At 42.6% G+C, this 19,458-nt stretch overlaps 2 protein-coding genes across 3 annotated transcripts in view; one reads left to right on the top strand and one right to left on the bottom strand.

The window, feature by feature from the left end:
• Positions 1 to 19,458, bottom strand: part of ERCC8 (ERCC excision repair 8, CSA ubiquitin ligase complex subunit) — a 355,379-nt gene that overhangs the window by 234,200 nt on the left and 101,721 nt on the right. The window lies entirely within an intron of this gene.
• The window catches only part of ZSWIM6 (zinc finger SWIM-type containing 6), a 99,471-nt gene that overhangs the window by 66,561 nt on the left and 13,452 nt on the right, over positions 1 to 19,458 (top strand). The window contains exons 5-10 of one of the 2 annotated variants that reach the window (XM_079995308.1): positions 8,940 to 9,119; positions 12,285 to 12,461; positions 12,738 to 12,884; positions 15,261 to 15,392; positions 16,058 to 16,318; positions 18,387 to 18,522. In XM_079995308.1, the coding sequence (XP_079851434.1) occupies positions 8,940 to 9,119; positions 12,285 to 12,461; positions 12,738 to 12,884; positions 15,261 to 15,392; positions 16,058 to 16,318; positions 18,387 to 18,522 (1,033 nt within the window). Of the gene's footprint in view, positions 1 to 8,939; positions 9,120 to 12,284; positions 12,462 to 12,737; positions 12,885 to 15,245; positions 15,393 to 16,057; positions 16,319 to 18,386; positions 18,523 to 19,458 lie in introns of both variants that reach the window. The other variant, XM_079995307.1, reaches the window with a different exon arrangement.

Raw genomic sequence — 19,458 nt, 5'->3', positions numbered from 1 at the left:
AGCTTCCACCTTCCTGCAGTTTGGACAGGTACTTTAAGGAGCTCCACAAAATCATAGCTCTCCTGCCAGTGGGCCCAGGTGGAGATGCACCTCTGTCTCCTTAGCACCACAGATTGGGGTTTTGGATTGCTGTGCGTGAGTTTGCTTGTAGTCTTCACCTAGCACTAGTAATTTTATGAGTGTGACCTTCTGGGCAAGACTTAGGTGGCAATAATATTGACTTGATTTGGAAAACATCTTCACCTGGAGTATCACATCCCTAGATTTGCCACATTAGTTGCCAAGTGATCAGAGCAGTTCTACAAGAAGTATTCCTTGCACTAGAAGTATAAGTGTGGGATGTTGCGTTTGGTGGATGTGAGCATGGAGACAGGAATTTGTATTCAATCCATGTTATATAGAGATGTGGGGTTATTGGCAGAGCTGTGCCTAAAATACTGTGACTAGCCCCCTTTCTCTCTTGACATCAAAATCAACCTTGAGATGTAAATCCTTCTTTGAATGGAAGCAAAGCTTTAAGGAAGTCTCTGTTCTGTGTTCCTTTGTTACACCCACCCTACACCACCATGTACAGAATGTAGCTTGCAGAAGGGCCATAATTCCCCCTTGCCATCAGTGCTGCAGGTAATCTATTGCATTAATCAGCCAGCTAGTGTGAAATGCATGGGGAGTGATTATACTATCATACACAATACAATCAGCATGAAGCACTTGTCAAGACCAATACATCAAAGTTTAATTCAGTAATAGAATGAATTAGAGCAAAATGAAGCATCCTGTACTCCAAGAACCAAAGCAGCCATTGCAGGTTCTTCACTGAGTGCTCTGTCGGAAAACCAGATTCCACTGAGGGTGTATGTTTATGAATAAAAATAGCCACCGCCTCAATAGCGCATGCTCAAATTCACAAGATTTACCATGGAAAGTGCAGCAGAGACATGCTGACTGTGTATTCTTTGTTCATGATGGCACTGGTTTAATTAGATTGTTCTCCAGTGGGGCCTGTGACTTCTGGTAGACATTAGATTGAATGGACAGAGCTTATTTTGATAGCAGTTGGGGGCACTTGCTTTTTATGGGAGGGAGGGTGTGGTGGTTAGGTTAGATCGAAAGATACCTTGCATGTTGATTCAACAGCCTGCCTTGTCTTCTAGTGAAACTGTGATAACAGCATAACAAAATAAAAAAATTCCTTCCAGTAGCACCTTAAAGACCAACTAAGTTAGTTCTTGGTATGAGCTTTTGTGTGCATGCACACTTCTTGGTATGAGCTTTCGTGTGCATGCACACAAAAGCTCATACCAAGAACTAACTTAGTTGGTCTTTAAGGTGCTACTGGAAGTATTTTTTTTATTTTGTTTTGACTATGGCAGACCAACACGGCTACCTATCTGTAACTGTGATAACAGCATGTATATGAAGAAGTGTGCATGCACAAGAAAGCCCATACCAGTAACAAACTCAGTTGGTCTCTAAGGTGCTACTGGAAGGAATTTTTTTATTTTGTTTCGACACTGCTACCTACCTGTAACTAGAACTATGGAAGGCACCATATTGTGCTGCATGAAATGGAAGTCCAGGTATCTGAAGAAGTGTGCATGCACATGAAAACTCATACCAGTAACTTAGTTGGTCTCTAAGGTGCTACTGGAAGGAAATTTTTTTAGCATGCATCTTGTTTGTTTGGTAATACTTTCTTAGCCTGAAATATATAAATCTGATCCATTTCAGCTGCAACACTGCTAATATCCTAGCCATTAAGAAACCAGGGTCACAAACTTGCATACTTCTTCACCCCACCCCAGTTTTTTGTCAGAGCTATGGTGCGGTATTACCATTTGGGTGTCAATGAAGACATGACCCTCCTAACCAGTTTGAAATCAAGGGTTGACACTGTCTTGTAAGCCTTTGTTATAGTTAATCCTGGTGAGTTTCATTGAAGACATAACACTGTCAAGAGAGGAAAGTTAGTATTGCATAGTGAAATATTAACATAAAACCTACCGTATTTGTATATCCCAGAAATATGTGGGCTCACGTGTATTCACTGGATATACTTATCATCAAAAGCTTCTGATGTGTGGCAGTGTATTGTTTAATGCACAACACAAGTACTGCATATATGGACTCTTGATCCTTGTACTTATTTTATAAGGGAAGCATCTGGGATGTTCTGTACCCTACAAATCCTTAAAACTGTGAATAATCTGTTAATCTTCCAAGTGCTTCAACACTTTGTTTTCGCCCCGTGTTATAGGTGAGAAACTGAGGCTTCTGTGTGGGCCCTCCTTTTATGGTTCAGAGAAGATAACCTCTCTAACCCTATTGGGGGTTTCCCCAAGAAGAGATGGAATATGTCGGGAAGGTGAAGTGAGACCATACCACTGGCTATTTGACATCCTGAGCGTAGAGACATCTGCAAAGGGCTGCATGCTTGCCTACAACTCCACACATGTAGGCATTTCATGCAGTTGGGACCTCTCATTGCATGGGATCTCCACTTATGTAAGCCAGTAGTTCCTGTCTTCCTTTGTAAACATCATGTTAAAAGTGCATATGCAAAGAGGGCAGGCAAAAAAGAAGCAGCAGCAGCAAACTATGTGCATTTGGTGAGAATTGCTGCTGGAAATATGCCCCCAATGAAGGATTTGTTCCAAAACATGTTGGGCCAGAAACAAATATCACTTCAAGCACCTGGTATCTTTTCCACTTCTTTGCCTGCTGTTAATGCTTTTTTTGCAGTTTTATGGTTGGTTTTCTGCTCCTGCTTTCAGATTTTTTCCCCCTTGTGGGAGGAAGCAGAGCCAGCATTATAGCTGCTGCCCATTTCCATGTGTCTTGCCTCCGTGTGAAGAAAGGCTGAATAGGGCTTATAACGGGTAGTTAAACAAGGTCTAAGTTTACGGGTCTGGTAATCTGGTTGGCTGAACTCCTGTTGCAAATAGCTGAGTGTATATTTCAGGCCTCCACAAATGTGAAGCCTAACACAGCCACTTACAGTGACCTTCAAGGTGCCTGACAGCCGCTCTCCCTTATGTTTTCATTGTTCCAGGCAGGCAACAAATCCAGGGGACTTATTGAGTCTCTGTTGAGCCACCATGCGGCTGATGGGCTGGATTTGGCATGGTGGATCACAAAGATGCACAGGCCTAGTAGATTCTCATTCTGTATCTGGAAGTTTTTAATGTTTGACCTTTTATTATGTTTTCATTGTGCTGGAAGCCTCCCAGAGTGGCTGGGGAAACCGAGCCTGATGGGTGGGGTGTAAATAAGGAAATTATTATTGTTATTAATCTTGAGAAGATTTGCACTCCCCCTCCCATGTGCTCCTGTGGGTCTGGTTCAGTATAAGGCAGCTTCCTGTATTCCTACAAAAACAAACTTTTCTGCTTCAAGAAAAACTAAAGTCTGGCTTGACTGAATTATGCAATCTAAATGGTTATACTATCAAGAAACTCCTGTGGAGTGTGTGTGAGTAATTTAAGCACTGCCGCTCAGACCACTGGAAACTTTATTTAGCTTCCTGTTGGGATTCTGAGATTTCACCAGCCATTGTCCACTAGGGTTGTCAAACATACTTTTGCAGCCATAAGGGCTAGGCATTAAAAAATAAACAGCAAGCCAATTTTTCCACCCCATGTTTTCTGTGCTTTTTCTACTTTTGTGCTGAAATCACAGGATGCACGTTGACTAGCTCATGTTCCATGCTGCACAGCAATAACGCTTCTCCCTGCCCACCGATTTATAAACCAGCCTTCTTGGTACTTACGGATTAGAGGAGCTGTGCCAGTGTTAGAAACTGAGATATGAAAGCTAGAAGCTAAATGGCACCTTAAACCTTGGTTATGTGTGCAACAATGTGTGTCTAGGCTTACTTTTTAAATACGTAACAAGAATACAAAGTTGAAAATGAATTAACTACAGCTGAAATATAAGGTTCATTTTTCACATGGTCTAGTCCTTCCCCTGCCCCCCCAGTATTCTTAAGAGGGTCTCTTCTCCAGTCTTCAGAGAGTAGCTGGAAGTGGGGAGGGAGAAAAAACTCCTCCTTTCCTTCCACTTTGTAGTTTTAATCTGAAATCTTAGGTGCAGTACTGCGCCCAGAGCTCAGAAACTGTTCACACTAATGAAATTCCCTGTCGCAAAATGCACATAGAACAATTGGAGTTTCAAACACTGAGCTGTGCCAAGATTATATCATTACTGCCCAGTGATTTAACCATGCTGTGCCCTCCTTAATGTCCCTTCACTACCTTTTTCAAATAGATCTGTTACAGCAGTTTTTTTTAAAAAAAACTACTTAATTTTATATGGTATTTTATCTGCTGTCTGGCATTGGTTTGTTTGTTATTAAGCATGTGTTTTTGTCTAGGACTCTTGATATAAATGTCGTTTTGATTCTATGTAGTTCATATCCTTGGCTGCCCTTGGATGGAAAGACAGGGCATCCATTTACAAAAATGTCATCTCACTCTTGCACTCTCTCCCCCTTTTTTTAACAATTGAAGTTTCACCGGATTTGTAGGAAGCAAGTATTAATCTCAAATGAGCAATTGTCTGTGTGCTTCCTTGGTGCCTTATGAGGCTGCTGCATGCTGAGAAGCAGTTAGTAGCGCCTACCGTTAGTATAACTTAGCACTTTAATAATGCCACCTTGTATTTATTAGGTTAAATACTGATGTAAGGAGAAACTTCAGTCTCTCATCTCGTTCTTCTTTTTACCTGATGGATGATAAAACACTGTCTGAAAGGTCTTTGTAATGTCTGTGTTGGAGCTAGAGGTCTGATACGGCGGAGCCACCTCTTATTCAGGTCAAGAGGATGATTGTGGAACTAGAACTGACAATACCTCACTAAGATGTGACAGTTTTAATACTCTTTCCCTTGTGTGAAATTAATACCAAATTGCAGTCGCAGCATGATGCGTCTTCCAATTATCTTCAGGGAAATATGAAATTTACATATTGGTTTATGTGTGTTCGCCTCTCTGCTGGGAAAATTTCATAGTAGGTTGAGTTGCATTGCTGGTAAGGGGCAAAATCTAGACATCCACCTGCAAAGACCTTATATCTCCAAATTCAAGCTGGGTACAAAATTCTGGTCTTCTGATTTTACTGTAACGGATCTGGCAGTTTTGAAATTGAGAACAGCTTTGAAAAGAGGGGATTTTGGAGGAATACGCTCAACTAATACGTTGGTACCTTATGTTACCTAAGGCTGATGTTTTTCCTTCAAATTTGTGGTTGTGTGTGAGTGGGGAGGGCGAGGTTTTATGTAAAAAACTGTTCACCAAGTTGCATGTTTTGTGGTTCATGTTTATATGAAAACAATAAACTTTTAAAAAGAAAACCCAAAAGGAGTGCTTGGAGACTGGACTCAGATCCTGTCAAATTCCCAGCAAAATCAGAAATTAGTCAATTGGAGAGGGGGAGAGACCCCCTCACTGGAAATGACTGCGGCATTGGGGCTGAGTGCCAATTATCATTAGTTGAGTGAGAGTACATGGAACCTATGAGCTGATTGTGCTTTCTCTCCACTATTGCAATGCTGTTATCAGATGCCCGCCAGCTCCCAAGGACCGAATGATCTTTAAATTGGTAGAATGCACTACTATAGCCAGATTTCAAAAGAACTACTTCAAACTTAATATGTCTCTTGGGACTGGCTACTGTGAACAAAGTAGATTTTGATGTTTCTGAATTCCTCTATGTCGTGTGTATGTTAATCCCCTGCCTTACTCCTGGGTACTTCCTGACTTGGCATCCTAGTGACTCTGGCAAGGCCTCTTAGAATCATGGAGGGTGTTTAAAAATGATTTAATACACCATGTCTTGGACAAAGGGTGCTCAGAGGTTCAGGTCTACTAAGAGGCAGGGAATCTCCCTGCTTGGCAAACATCTAAGCCAGGCATGGGCAAACTCCGGCCCTCCAGATGTTTGGAACTACAGTTCCCATCATCCATGACCACTGGTCCTGTTAGCTAGGGATTATGGGAATTGTAGTCCCAAACATCTAGAGGGCCAGAATTTGCCTATGCCTGATCTAAGCTTAACACATGTTGTGGGAAGCACAAGGTGTACATTTTGTAACCTAAAGCATATAAAGAAGGATGTTACAAGCTGCTAGCATCCCTTCACAATGTTGAGAATATACTGTACTACCTCCCTTTGGACCTGAATTGCTTTTGAGGATCAGCATAATATAGCAACCTTTGTTGCAGACACACATTTGCATTCTTTGTTAGTCACATTTGGCTGCTGCATCTCCCTCTCTGAAAGGCTGTCATTCATTTTTAGCAAATTCTGCAGGTCTTCAAAGTGTGTAAAAACTCTTCCTTGATGAACAAATGAAGTGTTGCTAAATAGTACTTGTAGATGTCTTCACTCTGCTTGTCAGGAGTCTGCAACAGCAATAAGACAGCTGATTTTAAAAGCAGTATCTTTATATTTAAAAATGTTCTGGCAGTTCGTGATTTATTCATGCCTCTCCTGGCATGCAGTGTCAGGGATGTAGCTTCTTCATTGGTTCAGAGTTAAATGTCAGCAGAAAATGAGATCTGTAAATTCTTACGAAGGAGAGTTTCTCGTGCATAATTGCAGGAATAATTACGAAGCCTCTTTCTATTCTTGGAAAGAAAGGGCAACCACTACTGCTAAAAGTAAAAATGGAATTGGGAATTCTCCCCTCATGTCATAAAGAAGAGTAGCCCAGCTTGTGGTGCTAAAGCAGAATAAAGATAAGGATGGGAAAGATTCCACAACAAAATGTTAGTGTGCAGTGCTTCTGTGTGCAGTGCTAGTGTGCAGGACTTCTGCCCCCTCCATTCTGCTCTCCTGTCCCTGCCAGTATGCTTAGTCCTCTTGGACGTCTGATGGGTTTTCCCCCTCCATTTGGGGCCTTTTTTCCTTTTGGCACAGGAAACTAGAAATTGTGCTGCTCAGTCCCAGGTACATTGCAGTCTGGGATTTCATCCTTGTCTACTGGCAATTCTTAGTGTGAACCATGGAATGACCTACCCAAACAATGAGATGATTTATTCAGCATATATATATATACAGTGGTACCTCGGATTACATACACTTCAGGTTACATATGCTTCAGGTATGCTTCAGGTTACAGACTCCGCTAACCCAGAAATAGTGCTTCAGGTTAAGAACTTTGCTTCAGGATAAGAACAGAAATCATGCTCCAGCAGCATGGCAGCAGCAGGAGGCCCCATTAGCTAAAGTGGTGCTTCAGGTTAAGAACAGTTTCAGGTTAAGTACGGACCTCCGGAACGATTTTACTTAACCCGAGGTGTACACACACACACACACACACACACACACACATATATATATATATGGTCTGTGTTTCCTCCCTCCTCCCTTTCAAACCATGTGATTCCATTGCCCCTCCCAAGTGGTTGAAAGCTGTTCCCCACTCAAGATGTGTTTGGGCATTTGCTGAATCCACAGGCAGGTCTTCAGTGTCCTTGCCGGTGTCACCCTGCCCACTCAGTTTCCAACCATCCCTGTGCTGAACATTTTCTGCTTGAATACGAGTAGAACACCTTTTCTGATTGGAGATCCTGGTTCATCATGACCTCCAGTCATGCCGAAGAGGGTTCTGCTTGCATTAAAGGGGACACAAGTAGAAATCCGATGCTGAACGTAAAGAAGGGGATTGAACGGGTAGGGCAGGGCTTGCAGGTGTACTCCCTCCCCACCCCACCCCACCCCACCCCAACCTGCAAATTCAGCTTCCTGTGTTCAGGCAGGCAAGCACCGGAACACTTTGTCTCACAACCTCCTTCCTGTGTCATTGAGTTATTATGGCAGTTCCCTCAGTGCAAGAAGTGAAGTTACAGGGAACCAGGCAGAGGGCCTTCTCAGTAGTGGCTCCCACCCCGTGAAATGCCGTCCATTCAGATGTCAAGGAGATAAAGAAATACACAACTTTTAGAAGACACCTGAAGGCAGCCCAGTATAAGGAAATCTTTCATGTTTGATGTTTTATTATGCTTTTATATTTGTTGGAAGTTGCCCAGAGTGTATGGGGCAGAAATAATAACTTTTATTTTATTTTATTTTATTTTTTTAATTATTTTATTTTATTTTAATTTATTTTATTATTTTATTTTATTTTATTTGGCTGGTTTCGAGGTTTATCTCCTTTAGAATTTTTTCTAAAGATTTATTTTGTACTTGTGTGAACTTTAGGGCTACCTCATGTCTGCTAATAACGTCTTTCTGGGTGGTGTAGTTTTGGCTATGCAAGTGCGGGCAGCAGAAGATTTGGATTTGCATTAGCATATAGATTAAATTGTTTCAGCGAGTCTACCCAGGCACTCAGTTTTCGCATGTACTTTTATTTTGAATAATTGTTTGAAAAATTCAGATTTTATTTGTATTTAAAGTATTGTGTTAACTTGTTTTTATTTATTTATTAGCTTGTGTGTGTGTGTGTGTGTGTGTGTAAATGAATAAATAAATAAATAATATTTCAGATTGTTCTTGATGAATTACTTAGAGGTCTTCTGATGAGTAAGCAGTGTTTAATTTTTGTTAATGAATATAAATGAACAGGTTTAAGTTGATATTTGTGTAGGTTGGAAACTTAGTATTGTCACACTTCCCGAATATATACATTTTAAATTTTATGTGGGAAGTTGACTTGCTTTTCAGCAAGTCTTGAGAGGCAGATTGCTGTTTTGTGTCTCCCTCCCCCCCAAAAAATTGGCATTTCAATGTGAGTTTGTTGTTAGTTTTCATACAATTATTTCTGCCATGTTGCCTTTAAGAGACTGGAGGAGCATCGTGCATGTGCTTGTGACACTGAGGTGGCAGATTGGCTAATGTGGTTTTGCAGCGTACCTTTGGCATCCATATAAAGCTTGCTATGCTTTCCCTAAAATTTAAGGTAACTAGCCCCACTGCATTTTCTGTGTCATTTAATAGGTGCTCTTTGGATGTGCATAGTCTTAAATCCTCATTGCAAGGTGGAACAAAAGGCCAGTTGGCTGAAACAGCTGAAGAAATGGAACAGTGTTGATGTTTGTCCCTGGGAAGATGGGAACCATGGAAATGACCTGCCCAGTCTAACCAATGCTTTGCCTCAGGGTGCAAATGCAATCCAAGGTGAGCCCTGACTTAATTTACTATCTGAGACACATGAAATGCAATTTAGACTCTCTGCCTGGACCATCATGCTCGTTTGTCTAGCAGCAACCTTAGTCCATCGTTTTGTTCATATTCGTGGCTGAGGATTGTGGTGCCACTGCTGGTGGGAAAAACAAGCCTACAGGCTCTGTGCTAGAGTTGGGCAATTACGGGCTGCATGTTTATTTTTATTTTGATAAAGCTTTATTAACAGTTTTCACAATAAAAGACAAACGAATCACACAAAATAAGAAAAAGAAAAGGAATAAAAGAACAGAGAAAAGATAGAAGAGATAAGTACAGAATCCTCTCTCACAGATATATTTTAAACTTCTGTCACATACAGAAAAGGGTGTGTCCTCCCAGCTCTCACCTCCCAGGTAGCTGACCCTACCACACTCATTTGTCTCCACTAGAGTAGGTGACATCACCTAGGGAGAGGTGAATCATGGAATATTCATTCAGCCAAACAGTCTCCCAGCAAAAGGTTTGTGGCATCTTTCACCTCCCGTAAATATTCTAGCCTTCTCAAGCTGCGCTGTAGCTGCTGTCAAAAAGGTTCTTGAAGGTGAGAGGGATCTAGGAGCAAAGTACAGCTTTTTCCTAGATAATGTGAAGGGCTTAGATAGCCTAAATTTGAATATTTCCTTTGCGTCACCCACATTTGTAGACTCACGATGCTGACATGTTGCAAGAAAGGGCAGCGCTCAAGCACATTTGTTGTTGTTGTTTAGTCGTTTAGTCGTGTCCGACTCTTCGTGACCCCATGGACCAGAGAACGCCAGGCACTCCTGTCCTCCACTGCCCCCCGCAGCTTGGTCAGACTCATGCTGGTAACCTCGAAAACACTATCCAACCATCTCGTCCTCTGTCGCCCCCTTCTCCTTGTGCCCTCCATCTTTCCCAACATCAGGGTCTTCTCCAGGGAGTCTTCTCTTCTCATGAGGTGGCCAAAGTACTGGAGCCTCAGCTTCACAATCTGTCCTTCCAGTGAGCACTCAGGGCTGATTTCCTTCAGAATGGAGAGGTTTGATCTTCTTGCAGTCCATGGGACTCTCAAGAGTCTCCTCCAGCACCATAATTCAAAAGCATCAATTCTTCAGCGATCAGCCTTCTTTATGGTCCAGCTCTCACTTCCATACATCACTACTGGGAAAACAATAGCTTTAACTATACGGACCTTTGTTGGCAAGGTGATGTCTCTACTTCTCAAGATGCTGTCTAGGCCTGTCATTGCCCTTCTCCCAAGAAGCAGGCGTCTTTTAATTTCGTGGCTGCTGTCACCATCTGCAGTGATCATGGAGCCCAAGAAAGTAAAATCTCTCACTGCCTCCATTTCTTCCCCTTCTATTTGCCAGGAGGTGATGGGACCAGTAGCCATGATCTTCGTTTTTTTGATGTTGAGCTTCAGACCATATTTTGCACTCTCCTCTTTCACCCTCAATAAAAGGTTCTTTAATTCTTTAATTCTTTAATATGTGCTCAAGCACATACACCTCGCCAAATCATCCCAAAACTTAATTGTCCAACTCCCCAAATGCAACGATCTCACCAACTGGAACACTCCAGCTCAGGAAGTCTCTGAAACACCAAAAGCGCAGAAATAGCTGATCCAGTAGGATGCGAAAGGAGGACATCCCATGGCCGTGCCAGAGTTTAAACAGCAAGTGGCCATGCCCCCGGATGTGTCGAGACACGGCTGGGAGTCCCCATGACCCAAGCGGCATCCCTCCGCCCTCCTACTGGGTCACTGGGAGGTCCCGGATGCCCTCCCACAACACCCCCCCCCCAGGGAAGGAGAGCGGTTCCAATCCAAATCTCTTTTGTTTCTTCTGTATGGACCTATACTCTTTAAGTGCAAGTTCTCATTTCAGTGTCTTCCACTAGAGCTATGTGTTGACACATAACTTGTTGACTGCTTGCATCTGTTGCTCTCCATTACCACATGCGAGAGCATCTTCCTAGTTTTGTGAGTGCTTCTGGGAAAGATTTGCTCTGCTGCAATCTTTGCTGCTGGCATAATTTATTTTTATTTAAAATAAATTAGCTTCCCATTCAGCATGAGCACAATGCTTGGAGATGCATTGGGTAAGATTGCACTTGCGGTGGGGCTGTAGTAGCACAGCAGTGTGTGTCTCCTGACAACCCAATACCTCCAAGGGCCATATTACATGAGAGCATTCAGTACTCTTGCTATAACAAGAAGTAACTTGCTATAACATGTTGCTCCTCAGGTCTTTCATACAGAGTTTCATCTACCTTGCTGACTCTACCTCTTGTGTGACACCCCCCCCCCCAGCAGGCATTACACAAGGATGTCTTTTCTAAAACATTGGCAGGGGCCGCAGCATGTTACACAACTGTATGGAACTCTGTTTCTGATCAGCTGATCCCATGTGGAATTACAGTTGATACCATTGTTTGCTTTTTGCTAATCTGTTTGTGTGTTTGCATGGAAATTAAATGCATTAATAAAATGGGACACATGCACACACCCTTATTTCTGTGCCTGTGTCTCATTAGAATTATTGTAGAACCCTGCATATGTTCTATACGCACAACCAATGTAATATTTTTTTCTTAGTGAACATATATATGTAAAAGTATGAGAGCAATTTTTATTATATCGGTTGCAATAAACACACACTATGCAGCCAAGGGTTCAAGTGTCTCTTCTTCTGCTTGGAAGCATAGTGCAGTTTTTTCTCCATTTTTATGGCTCAAAGTGGTTCTGTTGAATCCACTGTTTAATTTTGCAACATACAATAGAAAGCAGTGTATCTAAGCCTCATTTCTGTCAATTCAAAGCTGTATTTCCATGGTGTACATATTGACAAATGACCCAGGAATTTCTTAGGCATTTCTGTAATTGTTTCTGCACATGCCCAAATGTTCAATATACTTTGTGTACATATACAGTTTTAGGACAGGATGAGTTTTGGCCCTGTCCGGTGCGTATTAACTTTAATAGAATCCCGTGTGCTTGTTTTGAAAAAGAAATAGCTTGTGTAGGGTAAACCTGAAACTCTGCTTGTTAGGAAGCATGTATTGATTGTATTGGAGGAGGAGAGAGTGGGGTGTGAGTTGGGTGTCACCCATATGGAGGCATGAAACTGATTCTGTTTGAACTCGTGGGCCTGACAGATTCATCAAACAGGTCTCACCGGACGGTGTTCACTCGAGCCATTGAGGCGTGCGATCTCCATTGGCAGGACAGCCACTTGCAGCACATTATCAGAAGTGACCTGTACACCAACTACTGTTACCATGATGATGCTGAAAATTCACTCTTTGACTCTCACGGGTGGCCCCTCTGGCATGGTAAGTGGCTCAGCCGGAAAGAGGCTTCCATGAGTTGATGCTTTGTTCCATTTCTATGGCACTGTTTTTGGGGGACGGGGAGAGGGATGAAAGGTCTGGCAATAGCAAAGAGCTTCCCTTCAAACAGTCTTTTATTCCCTTCCCTTTTTAAAGTACTGTTTTTTTTTAGATTCTTTAACAACAACAAAAACCCCTTCTGAATGCTCCCCCGGGATGGGGGTTGCTGCAGACGCGGATGTGCTCTTTAATAATGCTTTCCCCTTTCTCTCTGTTCAGAACATGTGCCTACAGCCTGCGCAAGGGTGGATGCACTAAGATCTCATGGCTATCCAAGAGAAGCACTGCGGCTAGCAATAGCTATTGTCAATACTCTAAGGAGGCAGCAGCAGAAACAGCAGGAAATGTTCCGGTTCCAGAAGAAAGGTAAATGTGGGCAAGATGATGTCAAAAGGTTGCAGCCTGGGGAGAGGAAGGCTGGAATGGGGCCAAGTGCAAGGAATTGCTGCTTGGAGGTAAAAGACTGCGGCTGTGCAGTGGTTGACTGTAGCTGGCAATGGGAGGCGGTTCATTGCCAAGGGCTCCATATGGCTATGGCAGTGTTTGCGCCTCTCTGTAAAAGAGCCATAATGCTGGCTTAGCACTCTTAGGTTCTTCCTACTTCCACCGGCGCCACATCTTTTGAATACCTAAATTCAAAGCAAGGAATGTTGTAGAAATATGTTTGTAAAGCAAGCAACCAAGATGGTCTCTAAAGTGGCAGAATAATTTGGACCATACTATTTTCTACTCCCAACCTTGGACTCTCTCTGCACTGGCTCTAGAATGGGAAGAGCATCAGTTTGCATGTAAGCCTGGCGATAAATCTGGGGTGGCTGCTTTGTAAATGTGTGAAAAAGATGTGTTCAGTTAACTAGTGCAGTGTTGGATGGGTCTAGTCATTACAGTGGTACCTTGGGTTACAGGTTATGTGATTTCGGGTTGTGCACCGCACTGAACCCGGAAGTACCGGAACGGGTTACTTCTGGGTTTCGGCGCTCGCACATGTGCAGAACACCAAATCACGACCTGCGCATGTTCAGAAGTGGTGCTGTGGGTTGCAAACGCTGTGGGTTGCGAACGTGCCTCCCACACAGATCACGTTCACAACCTGAGGTTCCACTGTATTCATAGAAATAAGGGTTGCTGTCAGACAGCAAACTGTTGCTTGGTTGCTGAATCCAGGAATTAGAAGGGGGTTCAGGCATACAGCAACTCCCCCCAGCTCCTAACACTATGAAGGCCCAGGAAAAATGAAAATGTGTTTTTTTTGGGGGGGGGGGAATTTCTCTGAAGTTGCCTTTTGTTTTTTCCTGAAACATTGAAATTACCTTGAACTCCTGACACAGACAGTAGTATTTGGCATGTGTCCAAGTAACCTTTCAGTCAATTTCATTTGCAAAAGTTAGTGTTTGATTTGCCCCAAACTGCAAAGGAAGTGTACATGGGTGGGGAAAGTATACGTACAATTGCAATCCGGATTTTATTCCATTGGGGTAGTGAAGTCATTGGAAAGGAATTTGGGTGTGTGTCTTAACTGCTTATATATCTGTAGTTCCGTGACTGTAGTAAATTGTGTTTACCTGGTAGTAGCTGGAGAACATGACAAAGTATACACAAATAGGGTTTTGCGCAAGGATTACACAGGAGCTGCCTGCACTGGACAACTTATTTGCAGGGCTCCCTTCCATTATTCTAGACACCCTCCTCTTGCTTCCACTCATAACTCATCTCTCTGAGGCCAGATACAGGCGCTGGAGTTGTTCACCCTTCCTTACTGGGAAATGGGAGGTTGCAGGTTCTTCAGAAGCTGCATAGTGTTAGAACGGAAAAAAGGAGTGTATGAAGGACTCTCTGTCTGATGGACAGGGCACCTGAAGGATCTCCTGCATCCTGATGATGCATGTGCCTTTCAGCTCTACAGAGAACAGCAGTAGTTTTAGGCTTCTTCTTTGCCCAGCATCTCTACTTGGCAGTAAGCCCTCTACTAACCAGCCTGTGGGCTTCAGGATAGGTGCCCCTGACAGTGGACTCTATCGACAGGGGATCTGTTTACCTTTTACATTTTGCAAATAAGGCAGATCTAGCTGACTTGAAAGGTAGATCTTTTAAGAGTTGTCATGTGACACATGCCTGGGTTGTTGTTTTTCCCAGTTCCACAGGATTAGCTTAGTTAAAATAGTGCTCCTTGTTTTTCCCAGCAAGGAAACTAAAATAGATATCTCTTCTGTGCATACCACAAGTGTGCTTCCTGTTTATAAATCCTTCAGCAGTGACTCTAAAGAGAGTTTGTATAGCTTATAATCAAGGAGTCTTGCATAGACAGTAGGGTAGGCAGTTGTGATCTATGGCTTACTATGATTGGCAGTGAGAAATTGCTTTGTTCTAATTGATGCACAGTAGAACTGGCTCTGTATTTCTGTTTATTGGTAAGGGGGGGCAGAACAAAATGGTATTCTGTGTTAAGCAAAGCTGTGTTCAGTCAGTATTCTTCTGCAGTTGGCATTGATGCATCTCCCTGAATGAAAAATGGCCATGGGCCTTCTGGATAATGTGTTCTCTTATAAGATACAGTATTTGGGTTCAAAATCCAGTTTATCTGTGGTCACTGATGGTGCATATGCTGTTGCTAGCTACAGCTTCCATGTCTGAAAAATCAGGATGATAAGGGGGGAAATGCAAGCTGTTTTGCTTACTAAAAGTACTGTATGGTCACTAAGGCTGCATGCATTTATTTTTCTAATGTAGAACTTCTCCACAAAGGTGTTACCTCTATAACTAACCTGGAAGGCTGGGTTGGGCACCCATTGGACCCAATCGGCACCCTTTTCAGCAGCCTTATGGAGGCCTGCAGGGTTGATGACGAGAGCTTCCATGTGTTCTCAGACTTCACAGGTAAAATTTGATCATGGGTCAACTTGATGTATTTTTAAGCATGCTGTGGTTTTAACTTTGCTTTAGACCTATTATTTGCAACCATGCTTGCAAAACAGCATAACTTAAACATTTGCTGAATAGAGGTGTTGACAGTGCTTACGAGGGAGGGATGTAGTTTGCAGGTGTGCAGACAAAATAGTAATCTTGCCTTACTGTCAGAATATATGGAGCTGCCTTCTACCAAGGCAGACCATTGGCCTATCTAGCCTACTGTTTACCCTGACTGGCATCAGCTCCCAGGACAAAGGTCTTTTCCTTTAAAACTGATCCTTTAAAATTGGAGATGCCAGAGCTTGAACTTTGGACATTCTGCCTGCAAAGCAAGCGCCTTATTACTGCTAATAGTATTGGCATTGGCATTATTTACAATACTTTTGCTTAGTGTTTTCAAGTGTACTTGACATGAGTGCACAACCCTATGAGGTAGTCAGTGCTATTGGCCATATTGTAGATAGGGGGGTACTCAGGCTAAGAGAGTGGCATGCCCAAGGCTACCTTGTGAGGGTGGCTGCCTTTGTGAAAGTTTGCGGGAGGCTTGCAAACGATGCAGGAGGACAGGCACAAATAAGGCGTGTAACCACAAGTAAACTATTGAGTGACTTGATGTTTTTCCCCCCTTCCAGAGAATATGGGCCAGTACAAATCTTTGGAGTACTATCACCTGCCTGCCCACAAATTCTTAGAAGAAGGAGAATCTTATTTGATGCTGGCTGTGGAAGTGGCATTGATAGGACTGGGGCAGCAGCGAATAATGCCTGATGGCTTGTATGCACAAGAGAAAGTTTGTCGGAATGAGGAACAGTTAATTTCCAAGCTACAGGAAATCGAACTGGATGACACGCTGGTGAAGATTTTCCAAAAGCAAGCAGTCTTCCTATTAGAAGGTAGTTGACTATTGATGCTAACCACTTCTTTCAGCAGTTTCTAATAAAAAGACCAGGTACTCCTCTGGGACTTGGCTTATCTGGTAATTATCAGGTTCTTAGGAATCTAATGGTTGTTTATAGATCTTCCATCAGACACCCAACACCACCCCCATACTATACTTAAACATCACATTGATGTGGAAGTGGAAGGGTCTTGTTTATGTATTATCTGAAATAAAAGTATCTCCCCCCCCCCGTTAGTTTAGGCTAGCATGTAAGGAAACTGAAGTTCATAATGACACCACCACTTTCTAGCGAAACATTGTAAATGTGTGCAATTAAACTTGCCCTAGACACTCATTCCACTGGCCCAATTTAGATTGCTTATGAGGAATTTCATACTGTGAGCTTGGTGGGGACCAAAAGTAGCTTCGCATGTAAAAGTATGATTTTTGTCCTACGTCAGAAATCACACTCTGATACTTGTGCCTGAAACTTTGCAACAAAGACGTTTTCTTGCTAGTGTCACACTGTAAATCATTAAAACCCAAGGGAAATAAATACAGTGATGTGTTTTTATCATCCTTTAGAGAAAGTGTATTGCTTACAAGACATGCACACGATAATCCAAAGCACAAGAGTTTTCCATTGCTTAGACAGAGCAAGAGAATAGGGCTGGTCTCTTGTTGGATTGGCAGAGGCCAATCATGACGCCCAGAACATCTTTCTTAGCAGTGCAGTTCAGCCAAGGCCCATGCTCGTGACAAGTGAAGTTCCTATTTGGTGGTTGTAATATTAATGTAATTAACAGCTAAAGAATGTAAGAAGAAGAAGCTGGCACTATGGGCACTGTGGGATTTGTGGGTGGGTCTGTTTAAAAGTAGCGATAAGTAGTGAAAGTTGTAGATGTCATTGTTTTCTTTAGAAGTGTGTTCAATATGGCCCTTCTGGAAAAATGAGATAAAACATTACGGGTTTTCTGTTAGCGTCAAAATGATGTTCTATATTAGCATTAGGGAATCTTTAAAGAACAAGTGCGTGCCTTTTTAAAAGCATTTTTTTCAGCATTACTTTGGAGCCTTTTGTCAGTTTTTTTTTTGGGTTGGGGGGTGTTGCCTTAAAGGATGGATTCATCTAGTTTCAGCTTGATTTGAGCGGGTGGTTCCAATTCTCTACACTTCAGTGTTTTCATAGAATGTAGTTCTTAAGCTGACAACCTCTGCTGCCCTTTTAAAGTATAGGAAGCTGCCTTCTACTGAATCAGGCAAATGGCCTGTCCAGCTAAGTACACGGACTTGGCAGCTGCTCTCCCAGGGTTTCCCAGAGTTTCTCAAATTAAACCTGGGACCTTTTTCGTGCAGAGTTTGTGCTTTGCCATTGAACTATGGCTGCCTCCCCACTTGTAGCAAGAGGTGCAGCCACTCGCCCCAGTGCTACAGCCCACATACCTCAGTAGCAAATAACATAGGGTCTGAGGAAAGGTCAGAAACCTTTTGCGATGTTACATGCACCCACCCACCACATGCAAATGTGTGAGCACATGAGCACACTCCTGTCCTCTCCCTGCTTAGACACTTATGTCCAAGCTCACCTATGTTGCATCATTTGACTACATCCAAGGGTAGCGAGGGTGGTGATTCAGATACCTTGGCTTGACGTGCATGGCAGAAATGCTTCTTAGTCAGCTAACTCCCTGCATTTTTGCCACAGGAGCAATTTTCATAACAAGTCAGCTTAACGTTAAAGAAAACATGGAATAGCTTCTATACCAATGAATGAAAAGAGAACAAATGAAGTGTTCTGGGCTCTTTGAATCCAAGAAGGAAAGCTATAGCCAGGCCACCTTATTTGCTTCAATAAGATATATTTATCACCACCATTTTCTTTTAGTACTACACATTTCTTAGAGGACCCCTCACCAGAGAGCTTATTTCTCTTCACTGTGAGTGCTTTTTTTGGGGGCAAGGATTATTACAATATTTCTAGCTAACTTTTAGCACTTTCGATTTTATGTACAATCAAACTACAGCACTATTTATAAGACTTTCTGTTTTTTTTTCCCTTTCCCAAATCCCTTCCCTCATAGCTGGACCCTATAGCGGTCTAGGTGAAATCATCCATCGAGAGAGTGTTCCAATGCACACATTTGCCAAGTATCTTTTCACCTCTCTCCTACCTCATGATGCTGAACTAGCATACAAAACTGCACTGAGAGCAATGCGGTACGTGTCTTTAAACCTCATTTAGAAAAGAAGCATAAACCCGGTCAACGGTATGAGCTCCCTTCATCCATAAAGTCATGAGGGAAGGCCTTGCTCCACACACCTGTTCTTTTCGGGGGTAAAAAGGATGGTGACAAGGAGCAATGCTTTTTCTGTAGTGGCACCCTGTGTTGTGGAACTCCCATCTCTAAAGGGGCTCACCAGGTAAGCTCCTTTGACTTTTAAGAAGGCTGGCAAACAACTTCCTCCTTTAAGGATAGCAATCCTGATAGAGGATGTACACAATGTGTTTGATTTATCTGTGTGTTTGTAGTAGGTTGTTGAAGCCTATACTTTCAATGCAAGTGTTTCTGCACTTGTCTTAGATCTAGTTTTTGAGTAACCCTGGAGACCTGTTTGGCTATAGGATGGGAAATCTAATGAGTGAGTGAATGAACAAGAACCGCAAGACTGATTTAAGGAACAGGTGGGTTTGAACACTGGTTAGCACCCAATTAACTCACACATTGCATAGCATGAGTTATTTGAAAATGTTCTCTAACTTCTGTTTTTTAACCTTCTGATACAAGCAGTTCAGTTGCTTTAATCCTCTCCCCTGCTCCAAAAATGAAATTCCCAGCAGTAAAAATTCAAGAGATAACCCTGATTTTCATCTTTCTAAAAAAAGATATCTGCTGTGCTTGACACCAAAAGCCTCAGTCCTGGGCTTGTTGATGTTGTAATAAATAGCACTGGGGCGAATTGCCTTGGTAGCTCTTCACCTTTTCAAGTATGAGCAGCTGTCTTGCAAACACAGACTGACTTGGAAAACAATGGCAACGTTTCCTCCTTGCAGCTCTGTGCATTCTGTGGAAACCTCTCTGAAGTACTCAGTTGTGTTTATCATTGTTGGTAGTAAATCCCAGGGCTCTAATCTGTTTAGTCTGTCTTTCAGGG

Source organism: Podarcis cretensis (assembly GCF_951804945.1).
Source record: "Podarcis cretensis genome assembly, chromosome: 11".
In the NCBI taxonomy this organism is placed as follows: domain Eukaryota; kingdom Metazoa; phylum Chordata; class Lepidosauria; order Squamata; family Lacertidae; genus Podarcis; species Podarcis cretensis.
Note: the sequence above shows the minus strand (reverse complement) of the source record. Positions and strands in the feature narration are given on the sequence as shown.